At 37.8% G+C, this 25,946-nt stretch overlaps 1 protein-coding gene across 1 annotated transcript in view; it reads right to left on the bottom strand.

The window, feature by feature from the left end:
• The window catches only part of LOC108975467 (cell wall integrity and stress response component 1-like), a 24,684-nt gene extending 1,948 nt beyond the window's left edge, over positions 1–22,736 (bottom strand). Inside the window, exon 1 of the mRNA XM_018943964.1 lies at positions 22,592–22,736. Within this exon, the coding sequence (XP_018799509.1) occupies positions 22,592–22,736 (145 nt within the window). The remainder of the gene's footprint in view (positions 1–22,591) is intronic.
• Between the last annotated feature and the right edge of the window lie 3,210 nt (positions 22,737–25,946).

The raw sequence follows: 25,946 nt of genomic DNA, 5'->3' as shown, positions 1-25,946 counted from the left end.
TCTGCGTCGATATGTATGCACGCTCATACAAATGCATACATATTTACACAAGTTCGTTGGTAAAGCTATTAGAGCGGCAAGGGAGCAGTGACAATTGGCGATCGTTCGTTGTGTTTTCGGCACAGCTCAGATTTTCTACCAACAACACAACGCTTTTGCCGCGTCGGTCMATCGACACATGACTCTGACAAAAAGTGAGCTTCGCCATTGGTTGTCCGTGTCAACGGAAATTTCGCATGAAACAATATGCATACATAAGTACATATTTACATACAAAGTTGTGTGTTTACAAATCTACAAACATTACATTATGCGTATGGTTCGGGTTGTTTACATGCACACATGATTACATACGTGAATATGTGCGACCGCTTGGTCTTTTAACATGTTATCAAAACTTAAAGGCCTGCGAATAAATATGTAGGTATATAAATATGTACATACGTATATGCATATCTTATCAAACCTACATTAATTAAATAATTAGGTATAAAACAAATGTGATTTCCAAAGATTTAAGGAATTCATCAGGAAATAGTTTAATTTGTACGTACATATGTATGTACATGCTTTTGTGTTTTGATATAAAATATTACATATGTATGTATGTATGTATGTATATAAATTATATGCAGAGTCGTTTGCGCATTGGAAATAGCATAAGTTTTCTCATTTCACACTGAAAATGCTCAATTATGCTATTTTCGTGTCCCCTGATGTTAAATGGTGAACGCGCTAATAATTTTCTGTGGTGAAATGCACTCATCCAAAGCAGTAAATATACCAAAATCGAAATATCCCTAAATTTTTGACATCGTGAACCTTCTCTATAAATATACGTTCTCTGGTCTGTCTGTTTGTCTGTCTTTCATTCGTCTTTGTATCTTCGTTTCGTTGTCATCCCAGTCCGTTCGCTGCTGTCACATCTGTTCCCTACCCAGTGTTGCATTTCTCTTTCAGTCTTAGTGTCCGTTTACACAGTCCTACATTTATACCATTTTTGTTTAGCCAAAAAACAAGACCTTTATTCTTTCCAATCATGACATGTGCACCGTATGTGCAAATTGCACTTAATTTCTCTTTTCCGAACAAAGCCAATACAATATCATTGACGGCCTCATATAGCGTTTCTCCTTTTACATTGCCATGCATGGTTATTAATGTGAGTACTTCCTCAAAACATTCTAATTTTTCGTTGATTGTTTTGACACATATAATGAGCTGGCTTAAATTGTTCATATCTGTAGTTTCATCTAAACTTATTGAATAATTTTTACATTTCATAATTYGGTTTCTAGTGCAAGAATATGTAGATTTACTCGCTAAGTTTCTCTGTGCGACGAGTGATTATCGATAGTTACAAAGGAATATTATCAATAATTTCACTAAGCTCTTTTCCCTTTTCACCGACAAAATTACAAACTTCTTTCCCTAAGGTTTAGAAAAATATGCCATCCTCAAATGGGCGGCACTGTTTTGCTAAATGTAAAGCAACTATATACGACGCCTTATCAACAGCAAGGGGGTCAACATTATCAACAACAACATTATCAACAACCATAGGATCAGAATAAACCATAGGGTCAGCATTATCAATACGGTCAACAGTTTCAATAGGATAGTAATATATTAAAAAATATTTTGCTTTCAATTCAAGAAGAAGATTTCTCCTATCATTGTCTTGAATTGCAAGGTATACATTATGAACAGTAGTGTAATGACGTTCCGCACTACATTTATTGCAACGACTTAATGTTTTGTAACACAATAAGCATTGCGCTTCCCCTTCATCAGTTTCAATAAAAAAATAATTTTCTTGCCATTCGCTTGAAAACATTTTAAAAATTCGAGGTGTTTCTGTCAGTGTATTTAAAAAAATGCGCAATGCGATGTTGCTTGCTCAACAGAAACTAAATGCAGATTCTTTGTGTTGACCTAGCGTACGTGTTCAGCCGCTTTCGCGTGCGTGTGATATTTTTCGCAGTAGCAGAATTATCAGTCAAACGCGCGTGTTTGGATTTTTATTGCGTTGTTATTAAATGAGCGCCACTGGTTTAAAGTCATCTTATTTATGGAGACATGTACAAATACTCAATTTGACTACAAATGTGCGAGTACAAATTCAAAACGATCCATCGCCCGACACATTTTCAAGACAACTGTTGGCAATATTCAAGGGTCAACTCGCTGTTGATCGTGAAACTGGCTTAATCACTTTACCAGATAACTTTTGTAATATTGCACCGGAAGAAGAAGTGTGAAGTGTTTTTCCAAACATTGCAGAAAATTGTCACAATCATAATTGGTTAGCTGGAATGCAGACATTTTAACCCATGTTCCTGGCGAGGTTGTAACATATCAATCAGTTGACTCGGTTACGAATSAAGACGACGCTGTTAATTATCCGACAGAATTTTTGAATTCATGTAGGATTAGAATTCATTTCAAAGTTTATCTTAATTTATAAATAATGGGCAACCACATATCCGAATGTCAAAAAGTGGTTGCCAATTGTGAATTACGTAGAAGTTGTGGGCGGTAAGGCTTAGCGTCCATCATAGCGAACTTTTGTATTCGCTCCTAATTGTAACGCCGCCTGCGTAAGACTCCTCGCTAAAGGCCAGTGTAAATTCAGATAGTATTTTAATAAGCGTGTTCAAAACAATTTTAAATAAATAAGTGGTTTCGGGAAAAGTTTGACTTTTATTATTGAAAATACTATTTTATTAAAATAAACTCTACATTCATTGGATTTACCTGGATTTCSACCTCATCGTTTACAATTGAAAGTGGGTGCTCCCATTATTATGCTTCGAAATATAAATCAACCGCGATTATGCAATGGTACAAGATTAGCGGTTAAAAAAGTATAAACAATTTGATCGAAGCAACAATTTTAAAGGGAAGTTTAAAGGTGCAGATGTATTGATCCCACGAAGTCCAATGACTCCATCAGATTTACTTTTGAATTCAAAAGACTAAAGCTTCCAATACCTCTTGCATTTGCTATTACAATAAATAAAGCGYAAGGGCAATCGTTGGAATTGTGTGGAATTGATTTAGAATATCCTTGCTTTTCACACGGCCAGTTATATGTTTCGTGCTCACGTGTTGGCAATCTTTCAGTTCTCTTTATCTACACAACAACTCATGGCAAAACCAAAAATGTTGTCTACGAAAGAGCTCTAAGATAGTTTAAGTGATACATAGTCTAAGATTGTAAGAAACTATAATTAAAAGCTGAATAATAGGGAAGAAAACCGACTTTATTAAAAACATATTATTATTTATTTTGTTTTGCCGTGCGAAGCAGCACCGGGCCCGCTAGTTCTTTATATAATTTAGGAAATTGTGTATGTAATTCGTTCCAAACAAAACTGTTAAATTCCCTAGTTACCGACTCCGGTATCGAAGTTATAAAATTGTTCTTTTGTTATTAATAAATTTATTTTTGGGAGCTATTCTCCTTTATTGTATTCTGTCTTAGAACTGAAATTAAAATTTATACTTAACTCTAAGCCTGCACGTGTCGCAGGTCTCAGCGATTTTTTGGAGTCGTATTCTATTAATTTCCTTCTCTATAATACACGTTCTCTGCCATTTTAACCATATTAACCATCCGTATTCACCTGATTTGGCAACGTGCGACTTCTCCCTTTACTGAAAAATGCATTTGCCCATGAAAAGAAAGCGTTATGCAGACGTACCGGCCATTCAAAAGGCTTGCACTGACATACTGGCGGCCATACTGGCCAACGAGCTAAAACACTCTTTCGACATTCTTTTGGACCGTGCAAAAGCTGTATTGAAGCAGAAGAATACTATTTTGAATAAAATAAACTAATTTTGACGAAAAACCATTTGTTCTGTTTTTACTTTTGAAGTCCTGTTTACTTTGGAACACACCTTGTTTTATTCGTAATATTTGTTATTTCACTAAGTTTTTCTATTGTAAGTTTATTTGTTAGTATATAAAATATTGAAAACACTACCGGCACTCACCTTTTTTCCTCGAAAAGTATGTTGATCGGCGATCGCGATATTGTAGCGTGTATGCGCACGGATAGAGAACCAAAGAGGTTCGAAGCCGTCCGCCAGTCCCTTTTGTTAATTGTGTGCTGGTGTCCTCGTATGGTATAGATGATGATGTGGTGGGCATCATGCTGATGTGTTGAGAATGAGGTGTGGGGTGAAGATGTAGTGTGTTTGTTAATGGGCTCAGAAGCCATCTAGGCCCCCCTAAATGACTGTTTGGCCTAAAAGGCGCTGAAGCTGTTGCACCGTTGCCACAACGCTGCTCAGCCATGTTGACCGATGAGGGGATGGTCCAGTCTGTCGACACCGCCACGAGGTTACACTCCTCTGGTGTATGACATTATCGGCAGGTAGAAGTCTGGAGACGCGGCCGCGATGGTTGGGTGGCCGGTGCGCTTCGCGTGACGAGCTGCGATGTAGCAGCGTACGATGTGGCCGATGATACATTTGGCACAGCCCCYGTGACTCACACTCTGTAGTAGCAAGAGTGTGCGACAGGCAGTTGAGGTAATGCCCGTGGGCCTGAGCAACTTGCTGCCGTTGCAAAGGACGCATACCCCCAAAGATTCCACAATGGTGGAGACGATGAGGGCGACCTTATCCAGGTTGGGTGCTCCCTTCAGAAAATGCCCTGAAGTTATGGCGGTGAAATCTGAGGGGTCTTGCGAGAGTACTGTGTCTGGCCGTGAATTTTGAGCGGCTTCAATTCGATTTAATAACGTCGTGAACTCTTCGTAATTGAACTTATTATTTCCAGCTACCCGTTTGAAATGGGATTTGAAGCTTTTTACAGCTGATTCCCATAAACCGCCCGACGAAGCAAGCAAATGCCGCGAGAAAAGCCTGCGTCGTCAGATTACTACATAGCTCAAGGTGTATTGCCTTTGTCGTGAAACATACAAAAACAGCCACATAGCCTTTCGTGAGAGTTGGAGACCTTAACATGGACGCCTTTACCTGGAAAGGCCCAGGAATATGAGCACCTGTTGTGGTGAAAGGTAGATGGAAATTGCAGCGTTCCGGTGGAGTGCTGCCATAATCTGCGTTCGAATCTTCTGCTTGTGCATAGTGCAAATCTTGCACGTGAAGCACGTTTGCGGCTTAAGACGGTGGATATAATACTCTTGGCGTACCATATGTTGAATGAGGCGATATTCGGCGTGTAGCATTAAGATGTGGACGTAGTTGAGGAATAATGTGGCAAATGGTGACTTCTCGGGAATTATTATGAGGTGGCGTTCATTGTATGTTAGACTCGAATTAGCAAGCCGACCATTGGCACGAAGCAGACCTTTCGTGACCAGAAATGGGTTTAGAACTAAGAGTTAGCTCTTTTTGTCAATCGGCTTCGATTCTCTTAATAGTGATATATCGCGGCTGAAGTAGCGCGCTTGTATATATGAAATTAGTGCAACCTGTGCTTTTTGTAACTCTAGGTGTATCACTGTGTTGCATGGGAAATTATGTGATCCCTTGACTTTGCTTTTGAGCTGTTCTATAAATTTCAACATATAAGCAACTACTCTGAGAGCTTTTGGAAACGATGAAAATCGTTGAAGGATGTCGGTATCATCCAATAATGTGTGAAAGGTGGCGATTTTTCGCCTTTCTGACCACATATATAGGTTGCATTTTGTCATGTTTAAATGCATTTGCACCATGGCTACTAATTTAGAAAGTAGTAGTGAGCCACATAACTCAAGTCGTGGGAGACTTATAGTTTTTAAAGGTGCCACCTTTGCTTTTGCTACTAATAAATGGCTTGTGGTCGTGATATCACTTTGCGTGCGCACATAGATAGTAGCGCAGTATGCCTTTTCAGAGACATCACAGAAGCCATGTAATTCGACTTTGTGTTCGGGGGTGTAGTTCCCCATCGCGGAATTTGTATCTGAGATATATCGTTCAGATTGTTTGCGATCTGGGACCATTTTTCTAAGCGAAGAGGTTTCACTTGCTCGTCTCAGTCGGTTCCGTCCAGCCATAATTCTTGTATTAAGATTTTAGCTTGGATCATAATTGGCGAAAGCCATGCTGCGGGGCGAAATGTTTTGCCACCGAGGATAAAATCTGTCTTTTCGTTATGGCTAATAATGCGGATATGGACTCAGTCGTGTATAAGATCTGGTTCGATATCGCATTCCACTGGATACCTAGTGTTTTTGTTGTACTTTCCTTTTCGAATATAAGGAAATTCGTGTCCAACAAATTTTCATTTGGAATATTTTTGAGTATATTTGGGTGAATTGCCGTAATATTTTTTAATGGAAACCCTGCGGAATTGAGGGCTTTTATTACCTGTGATAAGGCCTCGTATGCTTGTGGAAGAGTGTGACTTCCAGACAGAATATCGTCAACATACGTTTGAGTTTTCAGCACTTCAGTTGATAGAGGAATTCTGACTTTGTGTTGTCTACCAATTCGCGGAGTGTTCGAATGGCTAGATATGGTGCACAGTTGACGCCAAATGTAACTGTTTTTAGTTTGAAATCGCGTAAAGGACTGGTGGGGATCAATGTTGTAACTGGTTCCGCAACTAGTCCACTTAGGACCCATCCGAAAATAGTAGTTTGCGCCAGAAGTTTATTTGTGRTTTTCTCAATACCTTCGAGTATTATCTGTGGTATGAGATCGCTGCCTAATAGAACATCTATTTCAGCGGGTGTATTGCAATTTGGGTCTGCTAGCTTTGGTGTGAAACCTTTTGCCAATGCTTGCTATTTATGTGATAGCTTGGTAGCATATTGGTTAATTGCGGTAAGGCAATAGCTTCTGCTTGTATGAGCTTACCCGCTTTGGGGGAAAAGAGGGTAATGGGGAAGATTTTATTTGAGTTTTGAACAATTCTTGCGTCCATTCCCGTGATTTCAAAATTGGCCAGTTTTGTTGGCAAATGTAGTCTGTGTTGTGCCCTAGACGCTATAAATGATCGTTGTGATCCTTGGTCTATTAAGGCTCTGAGTTTAAACAGTTCTCCTCGGTGTTCGATGGAGTCAACTGCTGTGGGTAATAGTACCCTACTATGATTTTCGCTATGTAGCGTTTGGGTTTTTACCGCCTTTGAGCAGCATGGTGCTTCTTGGCAGTTTTCAGAATTTGTTATCACAACTAAACCTGTTGTTCTTTTTACGTTTGCGCTGTTTGCGGGTGAGCTGGAAAAATTGGTTATATGTAACATTGAATGATGTCTTTTATGGCAATAAACGCAATTAAATTATCTTTCGCAATATTTAAGCGTATGCGCATGTAACAGTTGGTATATAGTTTTTTCGTTATTACGAAATTGTTTCGATCGCTAATATTCATTATTTTGAATTTTTCGCACGATTTGAGTTTGTGACCTCCTCTACAAACTTCGCATGACGTTTCTTTATATTGTTCAGATGTGAACGTTTGATTTTTAAAAAGTTTCTATTTAAATTATTGTGGGTACTTGCTTGGGGTCTATTGAAGCTTCTATTGAGGTCGCTTTGAACGGTTTTCGGTCTGACTATTTTTATATCTACCCTTTCTGCAATTTCATATTGGGTAGTAAGAATTCTTTCATTTGCTGCCACGTTGGGCACTTTCTTCGCGATGAGAGCGATTTCTCCCACAAAAGTAACGATTTTTCTGGAAATGCGGCTGTGCATATATTTACCAGAATGGGGTCCCCATTATCTGTGGGAATATTCTGTGTCGATAAAACCGACAAACAATTTGAAACCGTGGATTGAAGCTTTATGAATTCTTCACTGGTTTCTTTCTGAATTTTTGGTAAATTCATCATTATCGTCACTTGCTTGTCTATCAATATCCTCTCGTTTTCGTAACGTACTTTTAGAACTTCCCAAGCACAATTAAAATTTTCGTCATTGAGAGCGAACTGTTTAACTATTACGCCTACCTGACCTTTGGTTTTGTATCTGAGGTGATAYAATTTTTGTGCATTAGATAATTTTGGGTGGTTGATGTAAACGGCTGTGAACATGTCCCGGAAGGACGGCCATTGTTCATAACCCCCATGAAAAATTTCTGTGTCACATGCGGGYACCTTGAGGTGGATGCCTGAACTTGCCTCTTGGGCTTGTCTTTGTGGCAGCTCTACCCTCGGTTGTGGAGTAGGTGCAATTGCTCTTAATAGTTTTCGTTGATCAGAAATCATTGCCTTTGTGTCTTCGAACTGGTCTAGGTAGTCATACTTGGTGTAAGCCGAGGATTTAAAGTTTTCTGGTAGATCTGAATCATCAGATTCTACGATTACGTCATATGCAGCTTGGAGACGCGTCCAAAAATTGTCTAAATTGTCTTTTTTGATTTCTAATATCGATTCAGAATTGTCTTGAATCGACGAAGATGAAAATCGAGTGCAGTATCGTATCAAACTATCACTCTCAGCAATGAATTTTGTATATGAAATATCTTTAAGCTTTTTTTGCTTTGTAGCATGTAGCTTCAGCAGGTGCACATGGGCTTTTTTCATCTGCAATCATTTTTTGAACGTTTCGTGACTGACTTGGTTTGTAGTCCTTTGAGTCTGAGCTCTTTTAAAAAAAAAAAAATTATAGAATATCAAAACGTCTTAGTGAACTAGACTTGTAAATGTTTAAAAAAGTTTCGTATATAAGATGTTGAATAGAAGACTCTTTTATATGTAAGAGTTTCAAAATAAAATCAATATAAAGCAAGGCTTTTATTAAGCTGAGATTTCAAAATATTTTCGTATATATGTATTTATGTATGACTAGACGAGAACTCTTTTAGGTAAATAAGAGTTTTGAACGAAATTGATATAAAGATAACGCTTTGCCTATATGATAATATGCGCAATCGCGAACTCTTTTAAGTTAATAAGAGTTTTGAAATGAAATAAATAATTAATCGCTTAAATTTGATTTAATTATTTATTAATGACCGGAAATTATTTTAAGTATTTTAGTTTTCTGTATATATTTCTTTTATATATGATTTATGTCCAAATGTCCTATAGGGTATACCTATAGGTGGATATTTTATTTATTATGTGCTACTGAGCGCTCGTATTAGAGATCACTACGCTTTGGTTTTTTACACAATCCTGCTTGTTTTTGTTGATCACAAACCAAGGGGTTTTTGCGGGACATATGCCAATGTGGACTTTGAAGCAGTGAGCGTATTTACATGTGTGACACTACACTTATGCACAAATATTTTAGTATATTACAAAACGTTATATATTTAGGCTGTTCACGATAAGGTGGTTATCGGGTTATGTGGTTATTAGATTAAAAATAACCTCTATGCTCCGTGAACATCCTATATTGCATGGTTATTTGCTTATTTTTACACAAACAGCTGTCCATTGCTTACAGTTTAAGTTCAAAGAAATTCCTACTTATAAAATGCCTAAACAAAGTTTAAAAAGCTCCTTTGTTTCCGAGCTAATTTTTCTAAGTTACTTTGCATGGGTTTTTCTATGTCTTCGGGAATAAATGTATTTTTCCTATGAAAAATAGGTCTACCGGCCTTTTAAATGTTGTGGAATGAAATGAGTGGGGTCATGTGTAGAAGTTTACGCAAGTGAGGAAAGTTCTCTGAACGCCATTCACTTGGGAGTGGCCAGAAACGATTCTTTCATATATGGCTCACGACTTCCCGTCTTTGACTAAGTATCCTCTGGGTAGCCTAATAACATTCGTTTGCAGGCGAACTAAAGTGAGAAGGCGAAACATACCCTCCGCAAGGTTGTGCGCTATGTGTGGGACCCGCCACGTAAAAACTCATACCAATGAAAAGGAACAACAAGCCTCAGATAAGTGACCCCCCTTTTGATGACGACCACGGCAAACGAAATAAGGACTACGAATTTAGGGCGTGCAACTGAAATGTCCGGTCCCTTAATGGGAAGGTGCCGCTGCTCAGCTGGTTGATGTCCTCGTGAAAATAAAGGCTGACATCACCGCCGTCCAAGAAATGCGATGGAGTCGACCAGAACTGAGGTGAGTAGGTTCTTGTGGCATTGACTACAGTGGCCACAAAAAGGAACGCTAGTTTGATGTCGGATTCGTGGAGGGAGACAGACACCGTCGCCAATTAATATCATTCACTCTGGTGGATGAACGTCTAGCCACAATCCGCATCAAAACGATGTTTTTCAACATATCGCTGATTTGCGCCAACGCCCCGACGGAAGAGAAGGACGATGAGTTAAGAATCGTCAAATAAACATTTCCACCAAAACTGCTAACAGCAAGTTAAAGTTGAGAAATATCGTGTAAACATTCTCATCAAAACTGTTGACAGCATTAACTATTATCTATTTCAATAATTATAATTGGCGCCCGAGCTGAGAACAGCATGAAAATTAAAGGATTTTGGACCACTCATCATCAAATATATCTAAAGCAACTATTAACAACATCATCAACAGAGGTAACAACAGTAGCAGAAATAATTATAAAACAACAAAAACAACAGAAGCAGCAGGACTAAATAAGAGCTGTCTCTTATACACATCTACGAGACTTATAGTTTTTAAAGGTGCCACCTTTGCTTTNATCAGATTCTACGATTACGTCATATGCAGCTTGGAGACGCGTCCAAAAATTGTCTAAATTGTCTTTTTTGATTTCTAATATCGATTCAGAATTGTCTTGAATCGACGAAGATGAAAATCGAGTGCAGTATCGTATCAAACTATCACTCTCAGCAATGAATTTTGTATATGAAATATCTTTAAGCTTTTTTTGCTTTGTAGCATGTAGCTTCAGCAGGTGCACATGGGCTTTTTTCATCTGCAATCATTTTTTGAACGTTTCGTGACTGACTTGGTTTGTAGTCCTTTGAGTCTGAGCTCTTTTAAAAAAAAAAAAATTATAGAATATCAAAACGTCTTAGTGAACTAGACTTGTAAATGTTTAAAAAAGTTTCGTATATAAGATGTTGAATAGAAGACTCTTTTATATGTAAGAGTTTCAAAATAAAATCAATATAAAGCAAGGCTTTTATTAAGCTGAGATTTCAAAATATTTTCGTATATATGTATTTATGTATGACTAGACGAGAACTCTTTTAGGTAAATAAGAGTTTTGAACGAAATTGATATAAAGATAACGCTTTGCCTATATGATAATATGCGCAATCGCGAACTCTTTTAAGTTAATAAGAGTTTTGAAATGAAATAAATAATTAATCGCTTAAATTTGATTTAATTATTTATTAATGACCGGAAATTATTTTAAGTATTTTAGTTTTCTGTATATATTTCTTTTATATATGATTTATGTCCAAATGTCCTATAGGGTATACCTATAGGTGGATATTTTATTTATTATGTGCTACTGAGCGCTCGTATTAGAGATCACTACGCTTTGGTTTTTTACACAATCCTGCTTGTTTTTGTTGATCACAAACCAAGGGGTTTTTGCGGGACATATGCCAATGTGGACTTTGAAGCAGTGAGCGTATTTACATGTGTGACACTACACTTATGCACAAATATTTTAGTATATTACAAAACGTTATATATTTAGGCTGTTCACGATAAGGTGGTTATCGGGTTATGTGGTTATTAGATTAAAAATAACCTCTATGCTCCGTGAACATCCTATATTGCATGGTTATTTGCTTATTTTTACACAAACAGCTGTCCATTGCTTACAGTTTAAGTTCAAAGAAATTCCTACTTATAAAATGCCTAAACAAAGTTTAAAAAGCTCCTTTGTTTCCGAGCTAATTTTTCTAAGTTACTTTGCATGGGTTTTTCTATGTCTTCGGGAATAAATGTATTTTTCCTATGAAAAATAGGTCTACCGGCCTTTTAAATGTTGTGGAATGAAATGAGTGGGGTCATGTGTAGAAGTTTACGCAAGTGAGGAAAGTTCTCTGAACGCCATTCACTTGGGAGTGGCCAGAAACGATTCTTTCATATATGGCTCACGACTTCCCGTCTTTGACTAAGTATCCTCTGGGTAGCCTAATAACATTCGTTTGCAGGCGAACTAAAGTGAGAAGGCGAAACATACCCTCCGCAAGGTTGTGCGCTATGTGTGGGACCCGCCACGTAAAAACTCATACCAATGAAAAGGAACAACAAGCCTCAGATAAGTGACCCCCCTTTTGATGACGACCACGGCAAACGAAATAAGGACTACGAATTTAGGGCGTGCAACTGAAATGTCCGGTCCCTTAATGGGAAGGTGCCGCTGCTCAGCTGGTTGATGTCCTCGTGAAAATAAAGGCTGACATCACCGCCGTCCAAGAAATGCGATGGAGTCGACCAGAACTGAGGTGAGTAGGTTCTTGTGGCATTGACTACAGTGGCCACAAAAAGGAACGCTAGTTTGATGTCGGATTCGTGGAGGGAGACAGACACCGTCGCCAATTAATATCATTCACTCTGGTGGATGAACGTCTAGCCACAATCCGCATCAAAACGATGTTTTTCAACATATCGCTGATTTGCGCCAACGCCCCGACGGAAGAGAAGGACGATGAGTTAAGAATCGTCAAATAAACATTTCCACCAAAACTGCTAACAGCAAGTTAAAGTTGAGAAATATCGTGTAAACATTCTCATCAAAACTGTTGACAGCATTAACTATTATCTATTTCAATAATTATAATTGGCGCCCGAGCTGAGAACAGCATGAAAATTAAAGGATTTTGGACCACTCATCATCAAATATATCTAAAGCAACTATTAACAACATCATCAACAGAGGTAACAACAGTAGCAGAAATAATTATAAAACAACAAAAACAACAGAAGCAGCAGGACTAAATAAGAGCAAGAAAACAAATAAATATATGTACATATTTATATAGTATAAACATGTTGTAACGATAAAATGTTCAATGTGTCTCGGCTGAAATTGTTTTCAAACTGTTAGAAGTAATATTAACTCTAAGCTTATGTGCATATATATATTTGTGAATTTGTGAACACGGTAACATAAAATTGTGAAAAACAAAAGCAAATATATTTTTTATATATATAACATCTTCAAGTTTCGATATACATCGAAAAGTAACTTGGGAAAGCCACATTAAAGGCTTGAGAAAGAGACTCAATATAAAAACAAAAAAAAGGAATTGGATTCTTGGGCGAAAATCACAGCTCAGTTTGGAGAACAAAGTTCGACTTTATAAGGCTATCTTGAAGCCTATGTGGACCTATGGTATCCAGTTATGGGGTACTGCAAGCCAATCAAATATTGAAATCCTTCAACGATTTATTATATCTTTATTATAGAATTTTGAATATAATAACCGTTCTCACTAGAGTTCAACTATTTATGTTATAATTAAAAAAAAACAAAAAGTGCCAAACAAAAAATTTAACACTCATCATGCCAAGACTTAATGTAGGTGGCAACACCACAAGCTTGTAAAATTTATATTTCGCAAATACAACCATGCGTATTCGCTTTAGGTTAGTTAAAGAAAATAAAAACGCCTATCGTGCCTTTTTGCATTTGGGTCCTGAAGAGCAAATACGTGTTTCATTTCGCTCTGAATCTCTATAATTGTTGAACCTTGACGGTTGAGCCTGGCGGTTACCGCTGGTCCAAGCCACGGGGAATTCAACGCTACAAGACCAATTTTCCACGCATCCCACTGCCATTGATGTCAGAAGAAAACATTGAGGCTTATTTTTACTCATTAGATTTTTGGTCTGAGGCCTCTGGCGTTACAACCGACTCCGCAAAATTTAATATCGTAGCGGCCAGTATACCGTAGGTAAAGTTAATGGAGTTGCGCTCCATAATAGATGCTGCGCCCACGTGTACGCGATATCAATTCATTCGTAACAAATTAATAGAAAATTCTCTGAGATGCAGCGACCGCCGCCCGAGCGACCTGTTTAACGAAATGAAGCGCGCTGCTGGTTCCGTTCTAAGCGAAATCATTTTGCATGATTTGTGGGTTAATCACTGGCCACCATATGCGCAAGCAGCAATTATAGCAACCAATGTACCTATTGTCGACAAATTAAAAATAGGCGACTGAATAGTGGAAACGATGCAAATGCGTGAAGTTTGTATCCACGAGGTATCCGCATCGAATCATACCATAGACAACGACCTGAGAGCCGAAATAGCAGAACTGAAACAGCGTTTTGATAGAGCTACGAGCAGCGAGAAAACACGTGCGCGTTCCATATCCAAAACGCCAGTGTGCACTTATAACATCAATTCAGTCGAAATGTGCTGGTATCACGCCAAGTTTGGACCAAACGCTAAGAAGTGTCGCCAGCTTGTAAGTTCGCTCAATCTACATCGCCAAATGGCAAACAATAGCGGTGCTCTGCCAGCAGTATCTCAGGGATAGGCAGACGCTCTGAGATGCCTTCGAACTGCCGTCTACGTATATTCGACACATCAACTGATATAACATTCCTTATCGACTCCGGCGCTAATGTGTCGGTACTTCCGAAGTATTCGAAAATGGCACGAGTTAACCCATCGGATATGCAATTGTTTGCCGCTAATATTTCACCGATTACAGTTTTTGGAAAAGTCATACTTCACCTTAACCTCAACATACGCAGGGATTTTGTTTGTAACCCAAGCAATCATTGGAGCAGGTTTTTTTTCACATTACGACATTTTACCTGACCTTAATGGACGATGTCTGCTCGACCGCAAAACAGTAGTTAAATCATTTTGCACAGTAGCGCGAATCAATATATGTATGAAACATTTCAAACATAAGTTCAGCCCGAGATCTTTTAAACTCGCTGCGAGAGTTTATTGACGTAACGCGACCAGCAGCATCGGATTCTACAACGAAGTCCACCGTGGTTCACCGGATCATTACAAACAGTCAACCAATTGTTTCTCGACCAAGACGGCTGTCGCCTCAAAAGCTAATGGCAGCGCGCGCTGAATTCGAGCTGTTGATGAAACTGGGCATATGTCGGCCATCCAGCAGTAATTGGGCCGACGGGTCATGGAGACCGCGTGGAAACTACCGCGCGATTAACGCGGTAATCGTCCCCGAAAACTACCCTCTGCCGTTCCTGCACGGTTTCAGTAATATTTCTGCTGGAAATTCAATATTTTCAAAAATCGATCTACAGAAGGCCTTTCAACATATCGCAATCGAACCCAATGACATTTGTAACACATGACACATGACCTTTGGGTTGCGCAACGTGGCACAAACATTCCAAAGAGTCATCAACGAAATTTTCCGCGGCATAGATAATATGTTCACCTACCTGGACAACATATGCATCGCATCACGCTCCCCAGAAGAACATCGCACTATCTTCGTATAGTTTTTCAACGATTACGCCAACACAACTTAACAATCAAAGTAGCCAAATCAGTGCTTGGTCAGAGCTGCATTTTTTAGGGCATTTAATCACGAAGGATGGAATCAAGCCGCTGACTAGCCGTATTGAAGCGATTCGCTTATTCAAACTTCCTACGATTGCAAAAGATCTTAAACGATTCCTAGCTATGATCAATTTTTATAGATCGCTACTTCCAAACCCACTTTGGCACCAAGCACCTCTTTGCAAAATGTGTTCGGGAAATAAGCGCAACGACAAAACGCCACTGAACTGGACAAAGGACAACATAAGGCATTTTGAGGCTTGCAAAGAGGACCTCGCTAATTGCGCCCTTCTGGCGCACCCGCTCCCGAACGCTCCTCTTTACATCAAATTCGCCGCTCTACATCAAATTTCCAATGGATCACTTCAACCTTTAGGTTTTTTCCAGCGCCTTTTTACAAAAGCTGAGCAGCGGTACAGTACCTACGATAGAGAATTAACTGCGATATATCTCTCCTTCCGTCATTTTCGCTTCATGCTTGAAGGAAGAAATTTCCACGTTTACACCGACCACAAGCCACTAATCTATGCTTTTCGCAAAGGATAGATAAAAGCATTTGATCGTCAGGCACGTCAATTCTATTTTATTGCGCAGATCACGACAGACATCCGTCACGTTCCAGGGTACAAAATGTTACAGCAGATCTACTGTCTCGAATCCAAGCCATAACAACTGATCCAATAAATTTTGATGACTTGGCTGAATATCAGAAAAACAACGACGAGCTAAAGTCATACTTAGAAGGTAAAATTAGTCATTCGCTTCTACTAACCAGTATTATTATCCCCTCTTGTACTAAGAAAGTCTATTGCGATACTTCAACTGGTCCACTACGCCCGTTCATAACAAAACGATTCCGACAAACAGTTATTTGCGCAACACACAACATATCTCACCCAGGCACGAGGGTAACTGCGAAACTGATGACTGAACGCTTTGTATGGCCCGGAATACAGAAAGATAGCCGGGAATTCGCCAAGCAATGCATCCATTGCCCACGCAACAAAGTCATCCGTCACAATTCTTCACTGTTTCAACGCCGCGCATGCCCCGGACAACGGTTTTACACCTGCATATCGACATTGTCGAACCCTTCCCACTTTCCCACGGCAACCGCTATTGTCTCACGGTCATTGATCGTTTCACACGTTGGCCCAATGCATTTGCTATCCCAGATATCACCGCAGAAATAGTATCCAAGGCATTAATAAGCTGTTGGGTATCGCGATTTGGCGTTCCTGTTGACATAACTTCAGACCTGGGCCGGACATTTGAAAGTAAACTTTTCGATCAACTCATGCAATGCCTAGGGGTCAGGCATCTACGGACGACCGCTTATCATCCACAGACGAATGGTATGGTCGAACGATAGCACCGAACGCTTAAGTCAGCAATATTGTGCCACAATCACAATCAATGGACCTCGTCGCTKTCACTAATCCTGTTGGGGCTTCGTAGTTCTTTTAAGGCCGACATAAATGCTTGTCCAGATGAAGTAGTTTACGGGACTACCTTGCGTTTGCCTTCTGAGTTTTTCGTTGATAGTGGTCCATCAACTACCGAAGTGGAGACCGTAGCACATTTACGCCGTGTCATGCGAGACTTACGCTCCATAGATACCGCATGGCCAGGCAGAAGTCATTCATACACGCAGACCTTCAAAAATGCGAACAGGTGTTTGTACGAGATCTACCAGTCAAGCCATCATTGTCACCGCCGTATAAAGGCCCGTAGAAAGTATTGCATCGTCATTCAAAATATTTTGCCATCGACGTTAATCATCAAGCCGTAAATGTTTCGATTGATCGTTTGAAGCCAGCCTATACTGCCGTACCCTCTCTGTAGGAGGGGAGTACTGTGGCAACATCACAAGCTTATAAAATTTATACTTCGCAAAATTTTTCTGGGATACAGCTGTTAAAAATAAAAAAACAAAAAACTCAACTAAAAAGTGAAAATTAATATTTTGACACCTAAGCCCGATTTCCGTAGGCCAGGTCACATATATTTACCTATTTCTACCATAGCTGGTGAAATGACCCGACTGTATTTTTCATGCTTAAAAATATAAATTAAATTTATTATAATTAAACAAAATAGTATGTTGAGCATTTCTATTACAAAAGCAAAAAATAAAAATTTGTAATTCATAGTTCATCGCATTTTTTACATATAAGTGTTTCCATTGTACATTTTCCACAAACATATTTTTTACATTTAGAGAAAATTTTTTTTCTTCTCGAAAATTGGCGCCAAGTTCTTCTGCTAGCTTGAATAAAAAATCTTATCTCGAGATATTTTCTCCTGTCGTTGGCTTGTACAAAATCCAGGCATTTATGCCAGCTAAATCAAGGATATTGAAAAAAACTTGGAGAGGCCATCTACAAGACTTAGATTATGTAGTAAATTTTACTACTTACTTTATTTTGGTGTAGTACACCAAATTTGGGTTTATTGTAATAAAAAACAGTTTCATTTAAACATTTATCATTGTATTCTACATACTTTAACGAATTTATGTTTAGAACTAAGTAAAAGGACTTTTTTTGTTGGCTTACTTTTATAGATTGTAAGAGTACAATTATCTGTTGTAAAAATTTTCGATTAAAATCGTTCCATATCATCTTTCTTTTGCTTCGCAATTAGCGGTAATTCTCTTTTATTTGGCCGAATAGTTCCAACTAAGTTTTTTTGGCTAGGAGTTGTGTAGCTAGGGGTTTGCTTGTCTGTCTTCACAGTTCTTCCGCAACCCGTAAATGGCTCAATGAGTTTGAGTACAACATATTCAGAGAGTGGTACTGAAAAGGACAGGATATTCATCTTTTCCAAGATATGGAAGTGCATTTATGACGTATTTTCTATCGACGTCCGATGCTAACCAACATTTGATTCCCAATTTATCCGGCTTGTTAAGTAGGTATTGCGTAAATCTACATCGTACTTTAGTCGGAAATCGCTGTTCGTCTATAGTAATATTTTCACTCGGTTACAGTTTTGGCTGTTCTCAATGAAAATATCTCAAATTGCAAATACCATAGCGAATTTATCTGTGTTCAAACGTTGGATCCGCTGACTTTCTGTTATCAAAACGAATAAATCTAAGAATTTCGGTAAAATTATTTCAGCTCATAGTATCAGAAAAAAATTTAGGCCCCATATGTTATTCCACAAAAAGGAAATATTCAAATTATTTCCTCTATATGCAGTTCGGGCATACAAAATTCCAATAAATGCATCTAATTTTATTTTAGATAAGCTATAATCGAAACCTAACACTCTCTTTGCTTTTTCTGTTGTACATGTTTTTATATGGTTCATAATACGGTGGTCAATTTTCAATGAAAATACCTTTCATTATATGGCGTTTTGAATATTCTGTTGGGCCTACTTCTTGCCGGTAAATGTTATGAAGAAGTAGTATTCTAGGTGTGCCACCTTTTTGTATTTCTTCCTGAACACATCCATCAATTGCAACATTTTCTTCATTTATTTCTACTTCACTTTCTTCCGAATTTGAGAGTTATCTTATTCTATTTCTACCACTACATACATTCACAATATTTTCCTCTTCATCGTCAGTATCTGTAGAATCGAACTCATTTTTATTTGCCAATATATCTTCATTTTCAGATAATTCATCTTCACTAATTTCCGAAAACTCTTCGCCAATATTATTTATATCTTCTAAGAACTTGTACTGTATTGTTTGCTTCGATATTTTTCTGGGCAAAACATGATCTATATTACTTTAGCTATCAAAATAAAATATAAGCTAAGTACTTATCAAGACTTTCAATATTTGGCACTTTTTCTTACACTAAAAAGCTATTTTCAATGTAAAATTTGATATTTTCTTGAAACTATTCTGAGCTATTTTCGTTGAACTACTTTACGCAGCAGTCTTTGGAAGAATGTGCAACTTACTGACTCCAAATATGACTCGATAATCTCATAAAACAGAAAAACTCTCTCCGGGTCAAATGACCCGTTGTGGTAGATTTCGGTATACAACAAGAATTACTCAGAATAAACAAAAATATAAATATTTTTATAACTGTACATTAATTACTTAGAAAAAGTCATGAAGTCAGACGTGCAAACTCAATAAAATTATACGTGCATTTTCAATGCAAAAGTTCAAAATGGGTCATTTCACCCGTTATAGTATGTTTAGTGTTAAAAAAAATAAATATAATTTTTTATAAATATTTTAAAATTTTTGAAACAAGAAAAATTTGAAAGTGAAAATGGCAAAGTTCAGATTAGCTTATTTCGGTACATACACGAAACATATATACGAATTCAAACCACAATCCATAGATATAAAAATGAGATGTGACGAAACATTGGATATAATAAGATCGCTTCCCTAATGTAATGGGAAGGAATTAAAAGTTTTCATTACGGGACTCAACGCTCCATTAAATAATATACTCGTAATAATGTCACTAAATCCGACCGATCTGCCTAATGCTTTAGCGAAAGCACAGGAAATGGGATCCAATCAAATTCGTATACAATTCGTTAAGACTTACAGTCTACAGAGACAAAATAACAATCTTTCAATAATAAGCCCACCTTCAGGCAATGTAATAATAACAACCAATATCAAGACCACAGCAATTTAACAATAACTATAATAATCAGGAATACAACTAAATTTAAGAGATAACACATTTCTAAGAAATAATTGTAAAAATGAAGAGAAAGTCTATACACTCAGCGAAACAGAATTAGGACAAATAAATAATATAAAAGATGAAAATTCAAATGCAAAAATATGCGAAAAAAAATTAAAATCTTAAAAATCCACGGTAAAATAAATACAAATTTACCGTTTAGAACTAATGATAACGCCGAAATAAGAACAGTCACAAATGCACCAATATATAGCAAACAATACCCATACCCTCTTTCTGCGAAGTTAAGAAAATGTTAAAAGAAGACATAATTAGGGAAACTAAAGGTCCGGACAATTCACCCAGGGTAGTGCCCGAAAGGGAACTAACTAAGATGGATCACCCAGAATGAGAATGGTGATCGACTATAAAAAATTAAATGAAAACACAATAACTGACAGATATCCTATTCCGGACTGCAATGTCATATTGGCAAATTTGGGGAAAGCAAAAATTTTATCTACCATAGATCTTGAATCGGGCTTCTATCAGATACCAATGAAAGAGAAAGAGATAGAGAAAACTGCATTTTCAATTAACAACGACAAGAATGAATATGTCCGAATGCCTTTCGATTGAAAAACGCACCTTCACTTTTTCAGAGAGCCATGGACATCTTTTCATGTTTACATTGACGATATTATAGTGTGGCGATAATAAGATACTACATTTAATATTAAAATTATTATTTATTAAAGATATTTCAAAACACTTGTTCACTTGTTGGCGTCTTTACAAGAAGTGACGCTTCTTAAAACTAAAAACTTAGAATTCACTTAAAGCCGTAAATTTCCAAGTAGAATATAAAGAGAAATAGAATCTAAAGAGAATGAAATAATAGAATAACTGACAAACAGTGCTGCCAGTACTGTGGGCACACAGATAAGACGTATCACATTAGACGATGTCGTACTGGACTTTTTTAAGGATGAGTTCCATTACTAGATCCTAGTGCGGGTGTTTGGTGTAGTTAGGCTGATTGATGTACGAGTATGTAGCGAATGCAGTTGCTCGGTGAGAGTACGGCTGTGCGGCGTACTGTTATCACTCGCCAATTGGTATGGTTAAGYAGTTGTTCCGAATTTATTTGCTCGGTGAGAGTGCGGCTGTGCGGCGTACTGTTGTCACTGGCGTCCCCCTGCGGGTAGGGGGCACCCCTCCGAGTTGGAGGGGAAATCGAATATACCCGTGGTAAGGCATGCCTGTCGCAAGAGGCGACTAAAATCCCGCATGCACTGTGTTTGTCATTCTGGGGTTGCCTTGAATTTCAACATAGTCCATGTCAGATATAGTGCTATAGTATTCATCGTAAAAACATGGTTACTGTACACTATATTTTTTATTCCTGGTATTCGACCGTGTTTTCGTTTACGATTTCGTTTCCGAATGGATTTACGAGACACATGTCATTATACAGTTGAGTTCTTAAGGGTTCTTAGGAATTCTTGGGGGCTCAACAGGCAGTAGCGCAAGCTACAAGTCATACCAAAGACTAAAACATTGTACCACGGGGAGCAGTTAGCCCTTGGAGGAAACTCCAATCTGCTCATTGGGTTTTTGGCCCTTTGTGGAGATTCGTGGTGGCTGTGGTTTAAACCTAAATGCAGGAAGGGCATTAGTCCGGTATGAAGTCGCGCTGCGGCCGGGTGCCGGACCCAGAGTACGGCAGAGGTTTTAGATGGGCCTCGTACCCGACCAAGGTGGCTAGGGTGTGCTTGTCCACCCAAACCAATTGGAACCAAAGTATAAGTGTATGTGGCGGCACTCATGCTTTGGTTCTCCAGAGTATGGTGCAGGTGCATGCACTAATGTTTTGGGGCGCTGATCAACGCATTGTTTTGATCTATGTGCTTCTAGCAATAGAAAGTACCGTGGGGTTAGGCCTTCGCAGGCAGGAACTCACGTTAAACCACAACGGAATCTGTTGTCACTGGCGATGTGATATGGATAAGTGGTTGTTGTGCAGTTTTCGGTTAGGCTTGTGAAGGTACACGAGCAAGACTGGGTTAGGGTCGACAAACGACCGATTGGATATAGTTAAGTGGTTGTTGAGCAGTTCTCGGTTAGGGCTATGACAATTGCATAGGAGCCTAAACGTGCGAGACTGAGTTGAGCGCCTTATCTCCGTAGGTACCAATTTTGCTGCCGTTTGCAGCTTGCAGTCGAAAAGGAGTTACTATTTTGAGTTTACGAGAAAACGGAGTTGCCGCAATATCCGTACCAGTGTCGACGATGAATTTCGATGTGCGGTCGTAAATGAATAGTGTGTTACAGTAGTTGGTAGTGCGATGCTACGGTGTACAAGCGTAGCACGGCGGGCGGTTGGCAACCTGCGCAGGGGCTGATTGCGGCGTTGTGCACTTGGTAGTGTTGCATGTAGCTTCGAGGCGGCGACTGATGCAAAGTGCGTTGAGCCGAATGCACTGCAGATGAAGCGATACATTGTTGCTGCTGCTACAAAGTTTGCGGCAGTGTTGGTGGTGCTTGCTGTTGCTGCTAGTAGATAAGCGGTGCTGTACTTATGTGCGCTGCTCCAGCGACAGGTCCCGTTGAATAGTTAATGATTAGATTTACTTAAGTTGAACATTGCTGTTGAAGCGACAACTGCAGCTGTAGCGTCTGTTGTAGCTGTTACTGTGCTGTTACTGTTGCACCTGCGATTGCAGTTGCATTTGTACGTGTTGATTTTGATGTTATTATTGTTGCTGGTTGTGGTCATGTTGTTGCGCTGTACCACCCAAATGCGGCGACATGCCGATGATGGTGGCAATCAATTGGGCTGATACATATCGCTGGCGCTAATGTAGTAAGTCGTGGTACCATCGCCTGAGGCTGGCGCCTGGATGATGGCTGGCAAAAGGTTCTTCAGATCGGTGCTGGACGCCCATTGTATTTCTTGTCCGCTGCCGAGACAGTGGGCGTACAGGTGGCGTATTGTGTTGGCCGTTTGCGCTGCGCGGCCTCCTAAGCGCAACTCTGCGGTGAGGGGATGTAGTGTTGTTAAACTGTAGTTGTACCAATTGTGGTGTGCTGTTCAATCGTAGGGGTCACCAATTATGTGGCGAGAATAATACACCATAATTGGTTAATCTACTTGCGTGTGTCGTTAAACTGTGGGGTTACCAATTATGTGGCGATAATAAGATACCACATTTAATATTAAAATTATTATTTATTAAAGATATTTCAAAAAACTTGTTCACTTGTTGGCGTCTGTACAAGAAGTGACGCTTCTTAAAACTAAAAACTTAGAACTCAGTTAAAACTGTAAATTTCCAAGGAGAATATAAAGAGAATGAAATAATAGAATAACTTACAAACAATGCTGCCAGATGTGATATGTCTTATCTGTGTGCCCACAATAGTATATTCTTGCAATGCTGACGAACACTATGATCATTTAAAGAAAATAATAAATCCCCTGCATGAAGCTCATATGAAAATTTCACTGGAAAAATCCGAGTTTTTCAAGGCCAGTGTTGAATTTTTGGGATACAAAATTGGCCGTAATATAATTATGACAGATGAAAAGAAAGTAGAAGTCATTAAAGAATATCCTGTACCAAAAACTTTCCGACAGTTAAGAAGTTTTTGGGAATGACCAGGTATTATACAAAATTTGTGCGAAATTACGCATACATTACTAAACCATTAACTAAATATTTGCAAGGATAAAATGGTAGAATATCACAAAACCAATCAAAAGATGACGTTATAGAATTAGATGATGAAGCCTTAAAAGCAGTGGCGAGATTAAAAAGTGGATTAACGCAACACACAAATTATGCTACAAATGAAAAACAGTTATATGCCGTTGTCTGGGCATTGAAAAACTTAAGAAATTACTTCTATGGAGTTGCTTATTCGCTGTATCGCCGAGAAATCCAAATGCTAAGATGAAGCGCTGGCATGCACTTATAGAAGAGTATGCCCCAAAAATTATTTATAAATCTGGATATACGAATTATGTAGCAGATGCATTATCTAGACAGTTTTTAAATGATAATATTTTAGAAAAAATAATAATGAAAATATCGAAGGAAGCGAAGAAGATAACCCCACTGAAACAATGCATTCAGCACCAAACTTAGATATTTTTCACATAAAAACCTTCAATAAAACCCTAAACTCATTCCTACAACAAATTGAACTGAGCAAATCAAGTGGTAACGAACATTTTAGAACAAAAAAAATTGTAATACCTACAGGCACCACATACGGTATAAAGATTTAGAATTTTTAAAACAAATCATTTCAGAAAGAGTAGATAAAATCCTTTTAACTGGGGTCAATTTCACATTAGAAGAATTACATGAAGTTAAACGAATTTTGCGAAACAGAATTGCAAAGAAAGTTTTCCATACGGATATAACTAACAAAGCTGATCAGGAAAAAATAATTAGACAAACACATACAAGAGCGCAAAGATATTATAAAGAAAATTTAAAACAAATTACTAAAGATTACTACTGGCTGCTAATGAAGAAACAATTTAAACAATTTGTAAGGAATTGTGAAATCTTCAACATAAACAATTACGATAGACACCCTATACGGGTACCGATTCCGAAAAAAGAGGGGGAACAAGATTTATTATTTGCATCAAATTTACAATTCATTACTGAAATTGATGCATATTCCAAATTCTTAATAGTTAATATATACAGATCGAAAACAAAACTAGTTTGTCAGAAAATGTATTAGAAGCCCTCCAAAGTTTCCCAGAAGTAAAAATGATTACATGTCATAATGAGCCCGGATTCAGCTCAAAATATAGTCATATAATCAAACTATTCACTCTGTAACGGAACGAAAGCCTTTTGAAATATTACACAATAAAATAAGGCACAATGATTTAACTGAAAAATTAAAATTAGTTCAAAGTCAGATGCTTAATTATAGAAATAAAGGCCGTAAATTAAGATGATTCAATGAAAATCAAACGATATACGAAGAAGGAAATAAATTTCAAGGGAAAATAAAACATAGATATAAGAAATAAATAGTTAAGAAAGATTTAGGAAATAAGGTTTGATGCAAGAAAAAATAGAATCATTCACAAAGATAACTTAAATTCTTAAATTTTATAGATTACACATAATGATGAAGATTACGATACTCTTTTTGGCAATACCTCTAATCGCGGCCCAGATAGAAATAGTAGACTTGAGCCATGGTAACGGCTACTCGCTACTAAAATTAACTGAAATCAAACTAATCGAAAGATATGACAGAATATCATACTTAGTAAATACAACAATGTACAAAGGTCATGTAAATAATTTGGAAAAATTAATTTTGAAAGAAGAAAATCCTAACCCTTTACTTATTGCTAAACTCAAGCACATTAGTATTCAAATAGATACTTTAACCCCACATCACCAAAGGCAAAAAATTTGATTATTTAACTTTTTGGGAACAGGACTCAAATATATCTATGGAACTATGGACGTAGAAGATCGTGTAGAAATTGAAGGAAAATTAAATATTAATACTCAAAATGCACATAATGTAATTGTACAAATTAAATATATCAAATAATAAAACTGATGTCATTGAATTAGACTCAAATCATATATATGTATATAATCAATGCCAAATATAATCAATGCCAGTTAATCACAATTGTGATTTAAAAAACTTTAATAACTTTAATAAATGGTAATTATTTAATCCGATTTGAAAACTGCAGTATTAGGGTAATGAGAAAATTGTATTTACATAATAAACCAATGTCAATTCAAATTTTACCAAATCCGGTGAASCTTATTAATGTAACAATAATGAAATATATAACAATGGAAGAAATCCATCAATCCATCCATCCGTTAAGAATCGTCAAATAAACATTCCCACCAAACTGCTAGCAGCAAGTTAAAGTTGAGAAATATCGTATAAACATTCTCATCAAAACAGCTGACAGCATTAA

This window comes from Bactrocera latifrons, unplaced genomic scaffold (genome assembly GCF_001853355.1).
Source record: "Bactrocera latifrons isolate USDA-ARS-PBARC rearing strain unplaced genomic scaffold, ASM185335v1 scaffold_650, whole genome shotgun sequence".
In the NCBI taxonomy this organism is placed as follows: Eukaryota; Metazoa; Arthropoda; class Insecta; order Diptera; family Tephritidae; genus Bactrocera; species Bactrocera latifrons.
Note: the sequence above shows the minus strand (reverse complement) of the source record. Positions and strands in the feature narration are given on the sequence as shown.